This window comes from Catharus ustulatus, chromosome 28 (assembly GCF_009819885.2).
Source record: "Catharus ustulatus isolate bCatUst1 chromosome 28, bCatUst1.pri.v2, whole genome shotgun sequence".
Taxonomy (NCBI): domain Eukaryota; kingdom Metazoa; phylum Chordata; class Aves; order Passeriformes; family Turdidae; genus Catharus; species Catharus ustulatus.
In genome coordinates, this window is record NC_046248.1 from 2,191,139 (window position 1) to 2,212,938 (window position 21,800).

The following is a 21,800-nucleotide window of genomic DNA, read 5'->3' on the forward strand; positions in this document are numbered from 1 at the left end:
GGAGCTGGAATCACTGCTGGAGCTGGAATCACTGCTGGAGCTGGAATCACTGCTTCAGCTGCAGTCACTGGAGCTGCAGTCACTGCTCCAGCTGCAGTCACTGCTCCTCAGAGCAGCCTCTCCCTGTTTTTGTTTATGACCTGTGCCTAAGGCATGTTTCTTCCCGTGGAGAGCTGGCCCTGGCTCTTGCAGCTGCTTTTCCTCCCGGTGCCAAGGCTGGAAGGAGTCTGTTGCATGCCAAAGCACCACAGTCCATCCCAGCAGAGTGCCTGGCTGTTTGTCTGTCTGCCCTCAGAGCCTCCCTTCTCCACAGCCCCTTCCTGCTGCCCATAGCCCTGATATTCCCACCTACATGAGGGACATGGAAAGAGAGGGGATGAGTCCAGGTTGGATGGTGCTCTCAGGCACTCAGTGTAATGAAATTTGTCCCTGCTCATGGCAAAAGGTTGAATATTTAAGGTCCTTTCCAACCCAAGGCATTCCATGGTGCTGTAATTCTGTGCTAAGTCTCAGTGCAAGCCCTGCAGCCAGAGGTATCCATGACTTTTCAGAGTGAGCTCAGGAGAGCTGACATCACCTCCAGAGCAAGGAGAGGGGTGTCTGCATGGCAATATGATTTTAATGGGGGATAAAATGAGAGTGGAAGTGGGATGGGAGAGGTGCTGAGCTTCTTCTTCAGAGAATTTATTTCCTACTGTGGATTTGCCACAATCAGGAATTGAATTCAGAATTTCAATTTGCCCTTATTTTTGTGTTTAAATTACAATTCTCTTGTCTGCTGCTTTTCCTGAAACTCTCAAATACGTGGGTTCAAACTTCCCCAAAGGCTGAGCAGTTTGTAAATGCATTAAAGCCCCGTCCCAGACCACGCCAGGGGAGGTTATTGTGGGCTGCAGGAGCGACACTGCACAGCCAGGAGAACAAAGGCAGCTTGGTGGGGACATGGGGACTCTGATCCAGGCTGAGTTAGAGACACCAGCTCTGTAATCACTGGCAAAAAGGGGATTAAGAAGGGGCTTCATTGAGGGCTTACACATTGCTGAAGGGAATTGAGCGGATTGATGCCACGAGGCTCTTTGAGCTCGTGTCAGATTAGAGGAACAAGTGGACATCATTTAAACCAAGATGCTGCAAAGCAGGACATTAAAGGAATTTAGGTGAATGTACATACATTTAAAATATTTTTCTGTGCGCTGTGATTAGTTAATCTAAGTCATTGACTACCCAAGGCAGCAGTCAGAGCAATCAGTGCAAATGACTTTAAAATGAAGCCAAGTTGGTAAGTAGGGATAACAAATGTCGTGTCAGGAAAGTGGTGGCTTGGCTCAATGCTGCTGGAGCTTTGCAAAGATTGTCCAGAGCCTGTGTCCAGCCAGAGAGGGAGGAGGAGGAGCAGGAGAACCTGATGGTGCAGAGGATGTTGGACCATGCTAATTGTGTCCCGCTCAGCTCTGTGCAGGTTAATTTATGGGATTGATGGTGTCTGACCGCCCTCTTTGGGCTGGTTTTGGGGTGCTGAGGGCCTGTCACTTGGAGAGGAAGCAGAAGGCCGAGGGAGGCACAACCAGAGAGTAGCTGAGCAAGTAGACTCAAACACCACGGTGACTTTGAGCTCACCATCAGTGGGTTTCAGAGTTAACATCTCTCGGTGTGAGTGCCTGATAAGACATCTGACGTTCAGCTTAGCACCAAATCTCCTGTGTCTGCTGCAACTCCGAGCAAACACAGCCCTTTCCTGAAGGGAGGCACGGTTTTTGCTGTTTGTGAAGTGCACAGCAGGGCCCTGATTTCAGCTGCTATCTCTGGGGCTCACTGGAACAATAAAAACATCTGAAATCCTCGAGTTTTGTAATGGCTGTTTTTACAAAGTCTCTTCTAGTTGTGTTTGAATTTTTTTTTTTTTTTTTTTAATTTTTAACTTGCTCTGTGAATAAATTGAAAGCAGACACAAACCTCAGCCAGCCCCCTGGAAAGTGTCACCTTCACAGTGACGCCGACCGTGGCGCTGACAAAATCTCCTGTCGGGTGCCGCGCTGGCAGATGGCAACGTCCGCTGGGATGGAGCAAACGAGCAGCCAGAAATCCTGCAAAGAAATGGCCAAAATAACCCCTGGAATGTGTGTCCACTGGGAGAGGGGAATGATGCCAGAGGGTGTAGCAGGCTGCCTTGAACCCTCCCAGCTCTGAATCCGCGAATCCAGGCGGTGACAAGACAAGGAGAAATGGTTTTAAATTGACAGAGAGCAGGGTTTGATGGGATATTAGGAAGGAATTCTTCCTGTGAGGCTGGTGAGGCCCTGGCACAGGTGCCCAGGGAAGGTGTGGTTGCCCCATTGCTGGAAATGTTCCAGGCCAGGTTGGATGGGGTTTGGGGCAGCCTGGGATAGTGAGAGCTGTCCCTGCACAGGGGGTGGAACTGGATGAGATTTAAAATCCTCTCCAACACAAACCAGTCTGGGATTCTACAATTCTAATCCCAACCACCTTCCCAACAAAAGAAAAGCTAGAAGCAGCCTGGAGTGTTTTACATTCCTCTTCTTCCCCTTCTTTTCCTTTCCCCCATCCCTGCTCATTCCTTGCCATGACTGCAGCAGAGATCTAATGAAATGAAGGAATTTATACTGGCCAAAGTGGAATGTATGGGGCTGATTGCCTTCATCCTATTACCCTTAATGGGAGCCCAGGGAGATAAATCCTCCTGGATCCTGATGGAAGCTTACCTTTGAATATCTGACGTGCAGTGTGAGTTATGGGAATGCTGAGTCTGGGGGAAGGGGAGTCACACGTGTCACCTGCTGCAAAGCACAGGAGCTAAAGTGCTCCCCTGGGGATTTAGGAGTGTACACACAGCCCACAGCCCTGGGATGGATTTTTGTGTAGATGGGTGCTCAGTGTCTGCTTTTGTGGGTGATCCCCTTGTCCTGGTTATGGTGGTGGCCCCACAGGTGGTGGCCTGCATTTTTTTCACTGGTTTATCAGCCCCCACCGTGCTGGATCAAAGGGGACAGAGGGAGGCACCATCCTGTGTTCCCCACGTCTCTGAGATACTGGAACAGGTCACCCAAAGAGGAAATGTCCAAGGCCAGACTGGAGGGGGTTTGGAGCCACCTGGGATAGTGGAAGGTGTCCCTGCCCCTGGCAGGGAGTGGAATGAGATGAGGTTTAAGGTTACCTCCATCCCAAACTATTCTGGGACTCTCTGATCCATCCTTGATGCTGGCCATGGATGCCATTTCCTCTGTGGATAGCAAAAGGAAAGGAAAAGCCATTTCCCAGAGCTGTCAGAGCTACAGTCCTGCTGGTATTTACTTTTTTCCCCCCAATAAGCCCTGAACTCCCTGGCTAATTAAATAGCAAGTGGCTATTAAGCTCTTGCCTAGGACTAAGGTTTAATAAGGCAGTAATAGGCACTGTGTGTTTGTGTGTGTGTACCCAGCCTGAGGTGGGAAACCTCAGCCCAGGTGCTCTTTAAATAGTCAATAGTTATTTATTAAACATGGGGCAACTATCCAGAGAAATTTAAATTAAAGGCCTGGCTGAGAGATGAGCTTGGATTTAAAGAATTAAAGGGTTAGCAGCCTAGCACAGCATGCACTGGAATCCTAAACCTGCATTCCTAAAACTGGAATAGCAGAAGGAAGCAACACATTGCCATTTAATTTGTGTGAGTTCCCTGTTTACTCTGCAAATACCAGCGAAGGTTAATGTTTTTAAAAGTTTTGGGCTGGCTTCTTTCCCTCTGATGGCAATCTGGGTGTGGCAAAGCCCAAATGAGAGTTTTTCTGGTGGTGGTGTTTCCCACTGGGGCCCTCCAGCTCCTGTTCCTTCTTGGTGTGGAGCTTATGGGCATCGTATGTGAGAATCATCACTGAATTATGGAATGGTTTGGGTTGTAAGGGATCCTAAGGCTCATCCAGGGACACCTTCCACTAGACCAGGATGCTCCAATTCCTGTCCAACCTGGCCTTGAACACTTCCAGGCATCCTTGGGAGTGCTCAAGGCATCCACAGCTGGTCTGTGCAGCCTGTGCCAGGGCCTCACCACCCTCCTAGGGAGGAATTCCTTCCTAAAGAGGATCCTCTTTTCTGTATAGGCTTCACCAAAAAGGTGATGCTCTGTGCCCTACAGGAGCAGTGGGGGTGAAATCCCTCAGTTAGAGTGGGAAATTGCATCCATGCTTGGATGACACCTGCTCAGGGCACGGAATGTCAGTGTAAAGTTAATCAACTCTCAGCATCGCTTTCCCATTCCTTGCCTTCCCTTTCCAGCCCTTGGGATCCTCACTTATTTTTCATTCCATTTTGCTGTGGAGAGGGGTGGGCTGGCCCTGTCCTGCTCACACTTGAACCAGATGCTTTGTGACATCTGGGGACTCACAGAACTCCCCCTGCAGAGCCACTTTCCCCTGGGTTTGTCTTCCCTGCTTAGGCAGCAGCAGGGAGCTGGTTCCCAACAAGTCAGCTGTGCCTGCAAGCACCTCGCTGTGTGTCAGTAACTTTGCTACTGTTGGTTCAGCATTGCTCCAGGAAAAAAAAATAATAAAAAAAGAGGGGAGTGTGGGAGTGGAGAAAGAACCTTAACTGCTGCTGTTTATCCCTCTTATTTTCAGTTCATTTTATGCAGCTTCAAACACAGCCGACACTCAGCCGGGTCCATTAATGGAAAATAAAGGTCAGGGCTGGAGGCAGCAGTGCTGCCATCTCCAGCTCCCACGTGGGGTGTGGTGAGTGCCAGGGCTGCAGGATTTTCCATTTTATTCCCATCTGGGGGGACCAGCTGGGGCTGAGTTGGTTCTGAGTGCCAGCAGCATCTCCCACCATCCCATCCCATCCCAGGAATGGGGACAGCACCAGGCAGGATGAGTCCTGGTCACCAGGCAGGATGAGTCCTGGTCACTGCCTGGCCAGCCTGGGTGTTCTGCAGTGTGTCTCCCTGCAGGAATAGTGTGGTTACATTTAAGAGCTAATTCCAACTCTGTTTCAGGGATTTAGGGTCGTACTGAACAAGCTGTGCCCCAAAATCTCACTTGTCCTGAAATATTGCTATTAACTTTCTCCTTAAGGCAGACTTACTGATTTTAAGGATTCAAACAAAATGAAGTTTATTTGCTGATGTGTTGGTGCTTTCAGGGTGGATCCCTCCATTTCTCCAAAGTGTCCCAGGAATATGATCTGCTGGAATACTGCCTGTGAGCAGCAGGAGCTGCTGACACAGGTCCAGAATCTGGGCCTGAGGCTCTGGACTCCATCTAAGTGGGAAATGTGAGGATTTTGTCAGGGTGATATGGGGGGCTTGAAGCCATGTTTGGGTATTGTCCAATGTGTCCAAGGGGATAAGGAACTCTCCTCTTTTAGGAATTATGCAGAATGGACTTCTTATTTATCCCTTCACATTTTGCTGGTCCTTCAGCCAGCAGATCCCATCTCTCCACAGGAAATTAGGGAATCCTTTAAGTACCCTTTGGGATTTGCCTTTTGTTTTTATTTCCACTGAAATTTGCTGCTGGGCTCCAGGCAGGGCAGCAGGAGATGCTGGAGAAGTGGCTTTGTTTTGCCATGAAATGATCCCAGGCCTGTGTAGGGCTCTGGCAGCCCTGTCACCCTGCTGTGCCTCTCACACCTCACTCAGCTCTTTGCTTTATTGCCTTTGATGCATAAACCTGACCAAACTATGGATGCTGAATAAAAGAGTCAGGAGCAGCAGGTTGGTAGGAGCTGGGTGACAGCAGCTGGAATAAACCTGGTGGGCAGCAGACCCTTACAGAGCAGGAATTTGCCCCTCCTGCCTCCCACCAGAGCTGGATAATTTATTCAAAGCAGACAAAAGCTTGTTTTGTACCTTGCCTTTGTGTTTTTCTCTGTTTTTGCCTTTTCCTGCTGGTTTTAGCTCTGTGTGAGGCAGCTTCTGCCTGTCCCTCATGCACAGTCCCTGGGTGATGTCTCTCAGGATGCTGAGCATCTCTCCCCAGTGTGGCAGTGCTCCCCCATCCCAGCTCTCCCGATGTTTTTCTGTGACAAAATCCTCCTGCCACTGCCCTCGGGCTCTGCTCCAGCTCTGACAGAGGGATGGGCATAGGGAGCTGCATTTCCAGGTCAGATACAAAATCTGTGGTGCTTTGTTCCTTCCAAGGCACTCACCTGGACACTTCCCTGCAGTCAGGATGCTCCTGCTTCCTCACATCTCCCTCTCGCCTTATCTCTGAACTTTTCCTTGTGCAGGCTGTAAAGATCATCCCTGCTTCTCCAAGGAATGTCTCCAGGACTTCTCGTGGGCAGTGAGCCCTGGGGCAGTGGGAAACTGCTTTTTAGGGCCAGCAGATCCTCGTGTTTGTATTTCAAAGCACCAGTGCAGTGGGACTGGGATTTTTGCCAGAGTCTTGCTAGAGGGAAAGTTTTCTCTGGCTCAGTTCACACAAGGAAGATTTCTCTTTCTTTCCCCCTCTCTGCTTTATTCTGATAGCTTTTTAACAGGATCAGCTAAATAAGCAGATAGAGTGTACCAGTTCACAGGCCCCTAGAGGTGAGGAGCCAATGCAGATTTAAGTATTTTTTGTGATCTCCAAAGCAGCTGTATTTTATATTCTGGCCCTGTTTTGCTGATCCTGTTAAGGGGTATCGTGGAACACAGCACCCAAGGCTGTGTGTGTCTGGCTTTCAGGGAGCAGGGCTTTTGGGTTGTGTGCTGGATCTTGTGCCTTGTCTCACTGCCTGCCTTCCCAGACCCTCAGATAGGTCTGTCCTTAGGCTGAAAGGAGATTCCCAGTAATTCAGATTAAATTCCATAAGGTCCTTTAGGAAAAGACATCCTTTACATCATGAAGGTCACCCTCGTGCTCTGTTGGAATGGAGGAAACTGTGACAGTTCAAGGGTCAGGCTGGAAATTCCCTAATTGCATGAATCCCTATGGGATGCAGATGCTGTGGGCAAGGTCAGGGGATGTGTTCTCTCCCCTTTGCCAGCTGTCCCATATCTTGTGGGGTGTAGCTTCATTTCATCCCCCAGTGCCCCTGAGGTGAATTACTGCTCTTCCAGCACATCTCCACCCCATTTCCATTGCAGCCCTGGCCCAGGAACTGCAGAGATTTGAGGTGCCAGTGATGAGAGGCACAGATTTCCCTCCTCCCCTTGTTCTTGCACTGCTGAAAACCCAGTGTTAATCTGAGTTTTTAAAGCCAGCTCTCCTGCAGAGCTCTGGGCCTGCTCACCCCTGAGCCACCTGTCAGCTCCAGAGGAGCCTGCCCAGGGACCCCCTTCACACTAATGAATAAGGACAGTAATTAATGATCATTGCTGTTTGTGTTGAGGACTATGACTGCTGTCACTGCTGACTGCTCTGGCAATTACCAAGGCTGCTCTCTCCCTGCTCTGGTCAGCAGGAGAGGAGGAGGAGGAGGAGTCACAGAGGTGCTCAGGAGTCACAGAGATGCTCGGGGCTGGCCATCTCCAGAGTGTCCCTCAGCATCCCCTTGCTGAGTGTGGGAGCAACCAGCAGCAGGTCCCTGTGGTGCTGCAGCCATCTCACCCTCCTCCTCCTCCTCCTGGTATCAATCAGCTTGTTGGAGCTTTCCCAGATGGATCTCACTTTCTGTTCCATCTCATTTGACACTTCATCAGCTGTAGACGGCAGAGAGACGTGTCAGCTCCTGAGATCCATCCCCGACCTGCCAAAAGCCTTGTGCTCCTTGGCAAGAAATGTGATTATTCTGCTTTGCAGCAGAGATTTCTCTTGGTGCTATCTTGGGGGAGGAAATCTCAGCCCCATCCATTTCCTTCCCCTTTCCCAGCAAGGCCTTGGTGCTTGTTCTGGCCTGATGGAGAGGTGACTGTGCTTCCCTGGGGTATGCACAAACTGGCACCTGCCACGTGAAAATCCCAGCAGCTTAAAGGGTTCCTGGTCAAAACAAGGGGAAACCATTGTCTTCCCCCATGGAAGTGCTCTGAGCATGGAGATCTCTCATGGAAGCTCTGATGCTTGCTCAGTGTGGATGGAGAGGCTGGGCAGGTCCAACAATACCCCTCCAGGAGCCTTGTACCTTCCCATTCCATCCTTCCAAATTCAGCTAGAAAGGTACTGAGCCATGCCCCAAATTCCCCCAAGATCCAGCTGCTCATCCCTCTCTGCAGCTGCTCCTCACTACTTGTTCCAGCTGCTGCCTGGGTGACTGGTGGCTGCTGGGAAGAACCCATGGCAGAGAGGAGAATTCTCTGTATTTTTCCATATTCCAATATTTTCTCTGTGTGTGTGTCGGTGTCCCATAAACAGTAATGATGGACATTATGTTCTGAAGCTGTTTGAAAGGAGGACATAAAAGCTTACAGGTAAAAATTGGCTTTTCCATGCAAATTCCTCAGGCAATTAAACACAGCTTAAGCCTGGCTTTCAGCAGGTTTTGTGATGCCCCTTTCCACAGGGCTGGCTCAATTCTTCCCTGTGGAGGTGGGACACCATCCCTGGGCTCTGCTGCAATCAGCTCAAACAGAGGAAAGGATGTCTTTGGGATTGTTGGCAGGTGGAGAAGCTAAAGGAGGCGAGGATTTAAGAGCCTGGATTCCTCCTGTTCGTGCTGGGGCTGTGACTTGTGATAACGCCCCAAGGCACTGACTGAAATGCATGTCATAAATTAGAACCAAAAATGTGATTACTTTGTCGCTTGGAAGACAAATGTGTGTGCCTGGGGAGTAACAAAGCAGGTTTGATTTGTTGTTGTTTGCACTATGTTTACTATTATTATAAGTTATTCCAAATTATTCCAGTCTGGAACAGAGAGGAAACTGTAGCTGACAAACCTCTTTTGAGGGTGGGTTTGGGGAAAGGGCAAAATCCTAAAAAACTCAGTGTCATGGTGTGAAATGGGATGCTGGGGGTGAAATTGGGAAGGTCTGAGAAGGTCTGGATAGTGGATGGTGTTGAGTGGAGCTGGTGCACATCAGCTGGAGATCCTGACCCAGGAGAGGGTGGAGAGGTCCTGGTACAGGGGGTCCAAAAATTTGTGGCTGCCCCTGAAGTGTCCAAGGCCAGGTTGGACAGAGCTTGGAGCACCCTGGTCTAGTGGAAGGTGTCCCTGCCTGTAGCAGTGGAGGGAATGAGATGATCTTTAAGGTCCCTTCCAACCCAAACTATTCAGAGATTCTGTGATAAAATAAATCAGAGAGAGTTGTCACCCCCTTGTGGGGACAGAAAGCTGAGCTGGAGCCCTGCTGGATGCTCGCCCACCCTGGGTAACCTCCAGCTCAGAGCTGAGTCCTTGACTTTGGACCCAGCTTGCTGCTGCATGCCTCCCTCTGAGCAGCATCTCCCAGGAACAATGCACTCCTGAGACCCTCCGAGGCACCTGCTGGGATGAGTGACAGAGAATCCTCCCTTATTTTCTCCCCCAGAGGAGCAGAAATCTCCAAAGAGCGCTCCATCCCCCATCATTCCTGACTAGGGAAAAAAGAAATGGAGCTTCTAATACCCATCTCCACAGGAATCTCTAATGCTAAAGAGCTTAGAGGGAGCACTCATGACTTTGAGAAGAGTAAAAGCCTCCCTTGTCCCCTAAGCGGTGTCCGGCTCAGTGAGCCAACACGCTCTGATACCGTGGCAGATGGGTATTTCTAGCATTTGTTTTGATGATGAAAGTGTACATTGTGCTCAAAGATGCCCCCAGGACACATTGTTCTCTGGATAAAGGGATGAAAATTAAAACCAAGTTTCCTAGGTCAAAAGGACGCTCATTAAACCATTCAGGCCTAAGAGGAAAAAGAGGGGGAATTAAAAAAAGATCCAGCTAACAAAACCCAGCCCTTTCCTTAAAGGAAGGTGGCTCTGGAGGAGGTGTGTGGGCTCAGTTTGTTGGTGTGTGTGCTGGAAGAGCTCAGTTTGGATGATGATCTTGGTGCAGTGCACATTATCCCCTCTTAGGGAGCAGGTTTGGGGCTGTGCTGGAGAGGCAGAAAACTCTGGGGTAATTCTTATTTTAGGGTTGTATCCAGTTAGGTTGTACCCAGCAGGAAAAAGTAAAGCTGTGGGGTTTAATGCAGGGAGAAAAGATCAGGATTTGGTTCCTTGCATCAACAGGGTGGTGGGAAGGTGGGGGTATGGTGGGAGCAGCACTGCAGGAATGGGATCCCCACTGCAATACTGCAAGGTGTGTGTGAAAAAAGGGAAAAAAAAGGGAGAAACTGGAGGAAAATGCAGATTTCCTTTAGGTTTGGGTCCAAGCAGGGGCTGTGCCTGCTCCCTGCTCCCTCTGTGCCTGCTGGGCTTTGCCCTCCACCTTCCAACCCCTTCAGTGTGCAGAACAAGGCAGAGCCCCTTCAGAAGCCCATTTCCCTGGGAGAATGGAAAAACACCACGTCCTGGAGATGGAAATGCCAATCAGTGGGAGCGAGGGGAAGAGAGGAACAGCGTGTGGCCTCTGCAAATTGCAGGAAAAGTGACACAGTTATTCAGAGCTGCTCAGGGAGGGAGGGAGCTTTAGTGGATAGATGGGAAAAGTGGTCTTGGATTCCTTTTATAAGCACATTATTGAGCCAGCATGGACAAATTGTTTCCCATTTTTGTTGCCCCAGTTTACCCAGCTGTTTAAAATGGCACTGATTTTTTACCTGCTGCCTGACAGGGCTGGGAGAGAAGCTTGGGTTGTTCTTGCCAAGCACTCAGTCATCCCCAGAAAAGCAATGCACTTTTGGGGCTCAGTAAGAGGATCAGGCACTCAGCTGTCAGATTTAGGCTCTAAACTGTTGTTGTCCTATTGGAAAATATGTAAAGGCCATCCAGGCCACCCAGATAATAATCCAGGCCACCCACCAAAATAATCAGATTTTGTTACTCACCATATTTAAGAGATGAATTAGAAATAACCCATGTTTTGAAAACGACCTGTCCCCTCTCCCCTTCCCAGAAGCAACTCCAAACCAACAATGCTCCTGTTTATTTTTCATCTTGCTGCTACTCCCCTCATTTGGGATTTGATTTGCCCTCCAGAGCTGAGCAAAGAGCATCAAGTGTCATTTTAGTTCTCTCCTCTAGATCAAGGGAGAAGATTAATAGATGAGGCTTTTATTTTGTGTGTGCTGGAGTGTGGAGCTCTTGTTTCTCCCTAAACATTTCCTGTCTGGAATCAAATTCGGGACTCTGCCCCAGAGTTAACACCAAATTCCTCCTTTCTCCTCCCCAAAACCACATCAGATTTATGGATCCCCTTGACAGCAAGAAATATCCTGAGGCTGCCAAGTTTTTCATCCTTTTCTCCATCCTCCACCAACCCTCATTTCTATTCTGTCATTAAAAAGGTTCCTTTTGATCTGGAAATAATTTCCAGACAAACTCAGGCACATGGGAGTGTGCAGGACTGTGTGCATCCATGAGCAGGAAATGGTTTGGTGGCACCAGCTGGGGATCAATCCCAAATTCTGTGACATCCCTGAACCCCAGCGGCCCCAAATGCAACAAGTTTTTGTAGGATTAAACTCTTTCATGGAAAAATAGATGTATAGGAATGTGAATGTGTATGTTTTAAAATTTCAATTCCCCCCTCCATCCCCATTTTTTTGCAAGCTTTTCCCTTTGAAGGTGGCAGGGATTTTTTTCAGGAGCTTCACACCTTTGTCCGTGCAATATTTTTTTCACCTGCTTCCAAAGCCAAGGCATTTTTCCTGATGCTCCAGCTGGTAGGAAGTCCTGCTGTACTCCCAATTTTCATTTTTGCTTTGAAGTAAGTCTCTGTTCGGGGTGGTTACACACAAAAGCTCCAAAAGGGAGCTGCTGAGCGCTTAAAAACAGGGAGAAAAGAGGGAAATATAGAAAAAGGCTGCAACTGCATAATTTTTTTAAAAAAACCTTTTGTATTTTAAAGGCTGCATTCACCTAATGAGGAATGCCTATGGAAAAGGGATCCCTTCAAAACAGCAGTGAGACATGTGGGAATCACAGAATTCCAGAATAGTTTGAGTTGGAAGGGACCTTGAAGTTCCCTCCAGTCCCACCCCCTGCCCTGGGCAGGGACACCTTCCACTATCCCAGGTAGCTGCAAGCATCCCTGGGACCCTTCCAGGGATCCAGGGGCAGCCACAGCTGCTCTGGACCTTGCTGCTTTCACAGGAGCAATTCCCTCCCAATATTCCATTTATCGCTTCCCTCTGGCAGTGGAAGCCATTCCCATTGTCCTGTCCTTCCATCCCTTGCCCAAAGTCTTTTGGAGCCCCTTTTGGCACTGGAAGTGGCTCTGAGTATTCCTGAGCCTTCTGCTCTTCAGCTGAGCACTTTCTCCCAGCCTGTCTGTGCAGGAAAGGTGCTCCAGCCTCTGGAGCTCCTTTGTGATCTCCCCTGGACTTGCCCCAGCAGTTCCACAGCTCCCAGCAGCTTCTGTGTGATGGGAAGATGTGGGAATCCCAGAATCCCAGAATCCTGGACTGGTTTGGGTTGGAATCTTATCCCATTCCACCCCCTGTCATGGCAGGGACACCTCCCACTGTCCCAGGCTGCTCCAAGCCCTGTCCAGCCTGGCTTGGACACTGCCAGGGATCCAGTGATTTACCAAAATATGAGTATTGGTCTAACACCAATACTCAACTGTGAGGACAAAAGACTCTCTAACAATTTAAAGTTACAAAGTGAATGTTTATTCAGCTCTGGGCAGCAGTGTGGGGTAACCCCCAATACACACTGTGAAATTCCAGGTGGTCACAGGGTCTGTTTATTGACAAAAGGTTCAAACAAATTCATATTCATAACACCAGCCCCTCCCACCCCTGCTTCCCATGGTAATTAGCTGGAATGGCAATTAAGCAGCGTGGTTGGCTTCTTGAATTAAGTCTGGGCTCATTTTTGTGGGGAGGGGTCTCAAAAGGAGGCAGTAAGGTGAGTCTTCCTCACCCTGACCTTTTCTATCAATGACAACACAAATGGCTTTTGGGGCAACTCCAGTTTTGCAAAGAATGAGTTTCTGGTTGCAATTGTTTGTGTTCTTTGGCCCTACCTACCAGTTTCATCCTTTCCATTGCAAGCACAGCTCAGCAAACATAAATTGACAGGCAATCAATTATTGAAGTTTCAGGTAACAATCTCAAGCCCAGTTTCTTCTAACTTCTAACTAAAATCCTGATTTCTTTAAGATAAGTGTTTCACCACAGCTGCTCTGGGCAACACAAATTCATAAACAAATTTCATTTCCTTGTGCCTCAGTTTCCCTTTCTGTGCTGTCACCTGGGCTTGGGAAGGATCCGTGGGCTGAGCACAGCCTTGGGCGATGCTGAGAACCTTAATCCAGACCTAAAAAGTGCTTAAAAAAATCCTCCCTGCTTGACTTTCAAGTGGATTTATCCGTAATTCACTCTCCATGTATGTACTAGGAAGGATTTGGGCTCTCAGAGGGTGGGTTTAGGTTTTTTTAAGACGTATTACTTTTTTATTCTTTAAAGGCAGCACACAAGTGGAAAAGCAGCTAAGTTCACCTTTAAGGATTTATTATCATTTCTCTAGAGCAGGTATTTACTGGGGGTATTTCTCAGAGGAAATGACTGCCGATTATAAAAAAATAAAATATAATAATAATAATAACAATAATAAAAACCCCTCTCTCCTGAAGCCAGTAACCTTGTGAGTGATGGATTGTCTTGCTGAAAGTGGAGTTAAGGGGAAATGGAGAAGGAGAGGAAGAAATGTAGATACTGTAACATACTCCAGGGGGTCGGGAAAGGGATATGAATTATTAAGTAAAATTAATAATTGAAATAATTAACAGCTGCAAAAGATTTTTGTCCATCCTCCACATAATAGGGGAGCAATATTTAGTATCAAGCTGGAGTAACCATGAGTAATTTGATATTAATTAATACTTTGGCTCAGTATTCCAAGCATTTATGGGTGTTTTCTTTCCTTATAAATATATTAATAAGTTTAAGTCATTCTACAAAAGTAATTTCGAAAATAATAATAATAATAAAAAAGCCCTGGCAAATGCAAGTCATTTATTTTTGATCAGTAATTAAAATGGCTTTTCCCCCACTCTCATGTACATCCGAGGAAAATGCCTTTGTTCCGAGGAGCTTCTAATCCTTATTTTCCTTCCTGTGATAGGAATTTCTATCACTGGTTATTTGGGTCCAGATTTATGGATTATTTTTCATTGTGGACTTTTGGAGTCTGTTGCTGGAACTCCTGGAGCTTTTCCTTCCCCAGCCCCATCGCTCTGAACCCCCTGGATCATTCAGGAGAGAGTGGAGAGACTCTAAAAGATGGAGTTAAATTATGCATTTGGGGCAGATAAATTTGAGAGTGCTGGGTGGGTGAGAGATGGATGTGGGTAGGAGGAACCAAACCCTTCTGGAAGGGAAATCCCAGAGGGAGATCCAGGGGCAGATAAATGGGTGCAGTGGGGTTGATTGCAATCCCAAATGTCCTCAGCAGGGTTGGAGGTGCAGGATGCAGAGGGGTGCGGGGATGCTTGAAGGATGTGTGGCTCTGGCAGGGCACAGCACTGCTCTGCTGACCTTCAGCTCCGTCTTTGGAGTGGAAAGGATCCCAAATGTCCCTGTTTGGGACAGCAGAGGTGTCCAACACCTGCCCTGGGACCTGCTCCTTCTGCTCACAGGCATCTCACTGTGAAATGCATTGACTTGGAATGGTGTCATTGTTCTGCAGGAAAGGGTTGGTCTGGTTGAAGTCTGTGGGGTTTTCCAGGGGTTGGCAGCCTCAAACTGAATCCCAGGCCATGCTGCTGGAAACAAATTCCCTTTCAGAGCTGAGATGGCAGAGACAGTGCCCTCTGTGCCAAACTTGGCTTCCACCTGGGGAAACTGAGGCCACAGTGACACGTGGGAGAAAAGGCTCAGGGCTCCAGGCAGTGTTGTTTTGCTTGTGGATTGGGATTTGGGTTGGGATGCCTGGTGTTTGGGATATTCAGTGTTTGGGATGCTCCATGTTTGGGATGCACTGTGTTCAGATGCTCTGTGTTGGAGTTGCTCAGTATTTGGGATGCTCACAACTTGGGATACTTTGCATTTGGGATGCTCAACATTCAGGATGCTTGGCATTCAGGATGCTCTCTGTTTAGGATGATTGGAGTTCGGGATGCTCAGTGTTTGGGGTGTTTGATGTTCAGGATGCTCAGTGTCTAGGATGCTTGGCATTTCAGGGAGTTTGGCATTCAGGATGCTCCGTGTTTGGGTTACTCAGCATGTGGGATGCTCAGTGATTGGGATGATTGGGGTTTGGGATGCTTGGTATTCAGGATGCTTGCTTTTTTGTTTCAAGTTTGGGGTGTCAATGTTTGGGGTGCTCTGTGTTCAGGATGCTCAGTGTTTGGGATGCTCAGTATTTGGGATGTTTGGTGTTCCAGATGCTCTGTATTTGGGATGTCAGTGTTTGGGATGTCAGTGTTCAGGGTGCTCATTGTTCGGGATGTTTGGTGTTCAGGATGCTCAGTATTTGGGGTTCTTAATATTTGGGATGCCAATTTTTGGGATGTTGGTGTTTGAGATGTCAGTGTTTGGGATATCAATGTTTGGGATGTCAGTGTTGGTATGTCAGTGTTTAGTATGTCAATGTTCAGGATGCTCAGTATTTGGGGTGCTCATTATTTGGGATATCAGTGTTTGGGGTGTCAGTGTTGGGATGTCAGTGTTTGGAATGTCAGTGTTCAGGATGCTCAGTATTTGGGATATCAGTGTTTGGGATGTCAGTGTTCAGGATATCAGTATTTGGGATAGCAGTGTTTGGGGTGTCAGTGTTTGGGGTGTCAGTGTTTGAGGTGTCAGTGTTCAGGATATCAGTATTTGGGATATCAGTGTTTGAGGTGTCAGTGTTTGGGATGTCAGTGTTGAGGATATCCATATTCGGGATGTCAGTGTTTGGGATGTCAGTATATGGGATGTGGGTGTTTGGGGTGTCAGTATTTGAGATATCAATATTTGAGATATCAATATTTGGGATATCAGTGTTTGGGATGTCAATGTTCAGGATATCCATATTTGGGATATCAATATTTGGGATATCAGTGTTTGGGATGTCAGTGTTTGGGGTGTCAGTATTTGGGATGTCAATATTTGGGATGTCAGTGTTTGGGGTGTCAGTGTTTGGGATGTCAGTGTTGAGGATATCAGTATTTGGGATGTCAGAATGCACAGGGGCTGTGGCAGCAGATGGAGGCTGTTGGATGGCAAATGGCATCTCCATCCTCAGGGAGCAGCAGGATGTTATCTGCAGGCAGCAGCAGCAGCGTCCCTTTGCACAGCTCAGCACAAAACAGTGAGCAGGGAAGGAGCTAATTCCCATCCTCGTGGGCAGATGGGAGCCAGACCTATTTCTGGCCTGGCTGTGGGAGAGGAGGGTGAAGGGAGTTTGGATATCCAGGCTGCTTTGGAGTTGGATACCAGGGGCAATTAAGGTGCTGAGCTGGAGGGACAGAGGAGGGAATCTCAGGAGCTAGAGCAAAGGGTGCTCTATAAAATCCTTTTCTTTCCCCCCCACTCCAAATGCTGTGGGAGCTGCAAGGTGCCTGGCAGCAGGGACCGACTGCTCCTGCCCCAGGGAGTGAAAGCATTAAAAGTTGGAAGTTAAAATGATGGAGCTGAGCTGTAGCAGCACAGTTCTGCGCATTTCTCCCACTCAGGGATTTGCCCTATATTTAATTTTTTTCCCTGACTGCTTTAGTGACTCTGTAAACGTTGCGGAGTTTTTGTGTCTTTTTTTTTTTTCCTTCCTGCTAGATGAAGTGGGTTTGGTTTTTATTGAATCAGTTCCCTCCGAGGATAGAGGTTGCGAGTGGATAAAACCTCTTTCAATCCCATAAAAATGCCGTCAGGGGATTCACTTAAATTTATTTAATCCTGTGCACTTTATCGCGGTCACTTCATCATGGCAGGTAAGTGGATGCTAATGGATCCCTTCTTTTTATGGCCTGCAGACTCCTGGAATTAGATCCCCCAGCTGCAAATCTCTCGTTTGTGGTTGGCATTTTATCTTCTTTCTTTTATTTGATTAGCGGAGGGAGTGAGAGGCAGGACGCCCGTTTCAGGGAATTAAGGCCAGGACAGCTCATTGCTATAATCTACTCCGACTTTCTGGGTGGCACCAGCCAAAATTCCAGCTGGAGGAGATTCTCTGAGGGTGTCAGACACAAAATCCTCGCTCCAGCCCTGCCATCCCATCGAGCCGGGATCCCTCAGTCTAGGTTTGTATGATAAAAGCCACACAAAGCTTCTGCTCTCCTCTGCCTCGGCACTGAGTCAGGGTGGATGTGAATTTGCCTCTTCTGATGGCCTGATTCACTCTGCTCCAAACCTGACAGGCCTTTTTCACTGAAATGTTGAACTTCATTGTCACTGAACCATTTTCCTTTATAAAGTCGAAGTGTTTGGGTGCTTTCGGGTGAAGGTTGTTGAATTGCCTGCTCCATTAATGCTTTTAAAACACAGATATTTTTTCCTGTGCTGTCACAATTCTGCACAATTTTTTTCTCTCCTGAACCTGCTTTAGTATTTAATTTTGGCTGCTAACTCTGGAGGCTTGTCCTGTCTGACCTCCCAACTTCAGCCTGTGTGATGCTCAGGCTCAGGGATGGGAGATGCTGACCCCCAGTGCTCCAGCCCCACCTGGGAGCTCCAGCACCTGTGATGCTATTGAATCCTTTCCCACCAGCAAAATACATTTAGCCAGGTTTAGCATCCTGAAGTGTGGTGCCTGCATGGAAATTCAGGCTAGTTTAGGCTTTAGAGGACCGGAGGGCTGCAGGGTTTGTGTTCACCCTTCTGTCCCCAAGGGATGCCTGCAAATTTGTCCCAGAGGAATGAAAAACTCCTCAGGCCCTCATGGAATGTGTTGTAGGGTCTTATCTCTAGAAAAACCTTACCTGGGGGATATAATAGAGAGTTTCCTCATGGCAGAATGTCCTTTCACAGCACCAAGCACCCAAATCAATCCCAACTCCAGAATACTCTGCAGGGGAAAAGCCAAGCTTGGTGTGGGGAAATCCACCTGCTGGTTGGTACCATGGGAGGAGTGGTGCTTGTGGATTCCCAAAGGGATTTATTGCCTGTTGGAAGGGATCCTCTGTGTGCTAGAGCATCCCTCAGCACACACTTCCCTCCTGTGTCCCCCAGGCAGGGGAAGGCTGGTGTTGGAGCGTTAATGGAAAAACTAAATAACGCTGGAAACGCAAAACCATCGGGTGAAAAACAGAGTTTGAGTTATTAAGGAGCCCTCTCGTCACTCACTGAGGAGAGAGGGGGGAAAGGGAGGGAATATTGCTGTTTGGGAAGCCCAATTATTTCTGAACTGCAGACAGTCTTATTAACTTGGGCAGAAAATTAATTACTCTAATTAGAAAAACTCATTGGAGTTTGGTGAGGAGTTAGTGGGGGAGATGATTGTGGTGGGGGGGAGTTGGGGAGTCACGACAGCCATGGGAGGGAGGGGACAGAGGGACACGAGCTGCTCAGATTAATGGGAGAAAAGAAGAGATGGGGGAGTGGAAAGAAGATTTTTTTTAGTCATAATGGTCTAAATTTAGCAAATTTAGTCTTTAAAAAACACGAGTATTCTTGTATGTGTACGCACACATATATATATTAAAAATATATATATGCACAGACTCATATATATATAAATATATATAATATATCTGGAATGTAATGCAGAGATTTATCCAGCTTTCTGTGGGTGGCTGTATTTATTTCTGATGCGCCAGCCCGGCAGCACGGGGGGTTGTTAGAAAGTGCTGGGTGGGTGGTTTTTTTATCTTCACGGATTTATGGAGTCCTTAAAACATCTGCTCCATCCTGATTCCACAGTCCTTCAGCAGCCTGGGGAGAGGGAGATGTTCCTCAGTAGAGCTGTCTGCCTGTGCATGCCTTGGATAAAGATGCATTTGCTGAGTGCTAATAGTGGTGGTGCAGGAAGGGGGAGCAGGATCCTTCCTTGGAAGGGATCCCAGCAAGGAAATTCATCCAGGATTGATACTGCTGGGGCAAAATGCTGCGGCATGGCAGCAGGAAGTCGGGAGTTGGGATTTTTGAAGGAGTCTTGTAGGAGTGCAGTCAGAAATCAATATTCACTTCTTTCCTCCTATGAGCTGTGGTTACAAAGGGAGTGTGTTCACTCATCCCCACATAGGTAGTGACAAACACTTGATTACTTGATTGCTATGGTGGGATCCTTGTGACTGCCCTGTGCAGGGCCAGCAGTTGGATTCAGTGACCCCTGTGGGTCCCTTCCAACTCAGGATATTCTGTGTTTCTATGACATTTTTGATTCAAGAGCACTGAGGCCAAAGATGGGCAAGGATCTGGTAGTCAGTCTCCTCACCACAAAACCCAGCAGCCAGCCTTGTAATACTAAAAGAATTCCAAAAACAGATAAAGCACAGATCTGGATGAAGCAGAGCTCTCTGTTGTTTGGGATCCTGGTGTCACCTACAAGTCACCACTCTGCCAAGCTGAATGTGCAGCACCTGCTGCCTGGAAAGGCTGAGCTGGATCAGAGACTAGACAGAACAAAAGGAATAAAATAGATATTTATTGAAAGGATCCACCTTGGGCAGTGCAAGAGCCTGGCTCGGGCTACACCCAAATCAAATCCCAGATGGATCCTGGTCACGAGTTTTATACTTCTATGAGTTTTGGTTCATCTACATCTTGGGGTCAATTATCCAAGCACAGCCCCAGGCTATGAAGTCTCAGTCCCTGGCTCACCCCCTTTCCCTCACTGTTGATTCTGTTGGGGTACCAGTTGTCTTTCATTCTCTAGCTAGAAAATAATTATTTTGTCACTCCTCTGTGAAGAGAACTAACATCTCACATGAAGTTTCAGAGTTACGCACTAAGCAGCAGAGATTCTGAAAAATATAAAAGCTAAAACCCAAAGCATTTTACCCAACCTTTGGATAAATGGGATTTTCTGCATTTTCAGCCTTGCACAGAGAACCCTGTGCCCCCATCCTGAGCCCCAGGGCAGTGCCCATGGTGACACTGTGGGACTGGCAGTGGCTGAGCCAACTCTCCAGCCCCGCCGGCTGCACGGCCCCCAGCTTCTCCCCAGTGCCTTTGCTCTGCTGCCTTTGCTGCCTGTTACTGAAATAACCTGTCAAGTTCTTGCTAATAATGAGCCATAAGTCAGATTCTCTCTGGTAGGTTGCCCTAGGTGTCTATCACAGTCTTTAGGGGTGACCCAATTATGGTAATTGGCCAATTTTGCTACCGGTGTTCAGAAAGAATTGCCAAACAAAGGAGGAGAAATCAAAGCTCCCTAGAAATTAGCAGAAATCCCAAATCTACCTATTTTTCAGACCTTCTTTCTAAAGGCATGAGGTGCCTTTAATATTAACCTCTTCAGTCTGATACCTGCAGAGAAGAGTGAAATAAAACCCCAAACGCAGCAGATCACGTCAGTGATCTCCACTCGGGTACCACATCGTGTACTCCATCCCCAGGATTGCTCACAAGCCAGAGATACAGGCATTTGTTCAGCTTCACAGCCCAAAACTATGTATTTAGAGCAGTAGTTTCCCTCCCACTCAGTCATAAGGCCTTGATTTTGCAAGAATATCTGAGATTATACAGAGATGGACTCAAAGGGGGAAGGCAGAGGAAAGATTTCTTTTCCACCCTGCTGTGTATGACACGTACCTTCAGTTAGTCAGGGCAAGATAAAGGGAATAAAGAACAATTTTAGCCCCATCCTTGCTCCTTTCCATCCACCACTACCCACCTTCTCTTCCCCTACTCGCTGGCCTTGTGTAGAGCACCAGTCTTATTTCTGCATCAGAATAATAATAATACAGAGAGAGCACACTGCTACGACTGCTGTGACCTCCTGCCCAGTGGGCTCGGCAGAAACGCTGCTGGAATTGCAACTTGGCACCGAGCTTTGTAGTGGAGCATTGCTCCTGGCTAATCTATAATTTACAAAACACACTCAGATTCATTTTTTATGGGCTGTTTTGATATGATGCCATTTAAAAAGCGGAAAGAAACAGCGCACCTTTTTAAAGGTTGCTCCTGGTTCTTCTTGCTCTTTTTTTTCCCCATTCTTGTGGGAGGGAACATTTTTTTGTTGCTGTTGCCATCTGGCCACAGAAAGGGAATTTCTGTCCTCTCACAGGTGTTGGATTATTCCCTGCAGTGTTGGGGACAGTCTTGTGTCACAACCTGCACCTTCAGCATCCACACTGGCTGTGCCTACAACCCTCTGCCTGTTCCTGTTGGCTTTTCCCCCTCTGCTGGCTTGGGATACATATTTCAAAGGAGGAAAGTGATGTTTTATTCCAACCTCAGCTTTTGCTCAGGAAAGCTGGGCAGGGACAGAGAAGGAGGACTCCCAGGGTGATGCTGACCTCCCCAGGGATGGGGATGGATCTGGATTTCCCACCTGTATCATCATCCCATACCTGCTGCAGCCTCTGGAAAGGGGATATAAAATTCCTGGTAGGCTGAGAGGAAGAGTTTCTGCTGGCGGTGGGGTGGCTCAGCACAGAGGGCAGAGCCTTTTTGGGGGGACCAAGGCTTGCTTCTCTGATGGCAGTGCTTCTCCCAGGTGTTTTATTGCCTGCAAGCTCCTCTCCTCTTCTGTGTGTGCCTTTTTATGGTGCCCCTTCCTGACTAATGCGAATCCCATCCGGCATATATTAGCGGGAAGGGCATCGTTAGCAGGAAGAGCAGCACTGTGAAAAACCAGCCATGAATCTTCTCGGGCTAGCAGGGCTCTGTGAATAGCACAGGAGGGATTAAATATGTTCATCTTTACAATCCAAAGGGAAAGGAAGAGGTTTCTCATCAGTCCCCGGCTGCAGCGTGTCCACGGTGGGATGATGTAGCTATA

General features: G+C 47.9%; 1 protein-coding gene across 2 annotated transcripts in view; it reads left to right on the forward strand.

Moving 5' to 3' along the window:
• LOC117007989 (protein CEPU-1) overlaps window positions 1–21,800 on the forward strand; it is a 350,616-nt gene that overhangs the window by 134,114 nt on the left and 194,702 nt on the right. Inside the window, exon 1 of one of the 2 annotated variants that reach the window (XM_033081484.1) lies at window positions 16,827–16,848. The exons of the other annotated variant lie outside the window; for it this stretch is intronic. Coding sequence (XP_032937375.1) covers window positions 16,842–16,848 — 7 coding nt within the window. The 5' untranslated portion in view covers window positions 16,827–16,841. Of the gene's footprint in view, window positions 1–16,826; window positions 16,849–21,800 lie in introns of those variants that run through there. 2 annotated transcript variants of the gene reach the window in all.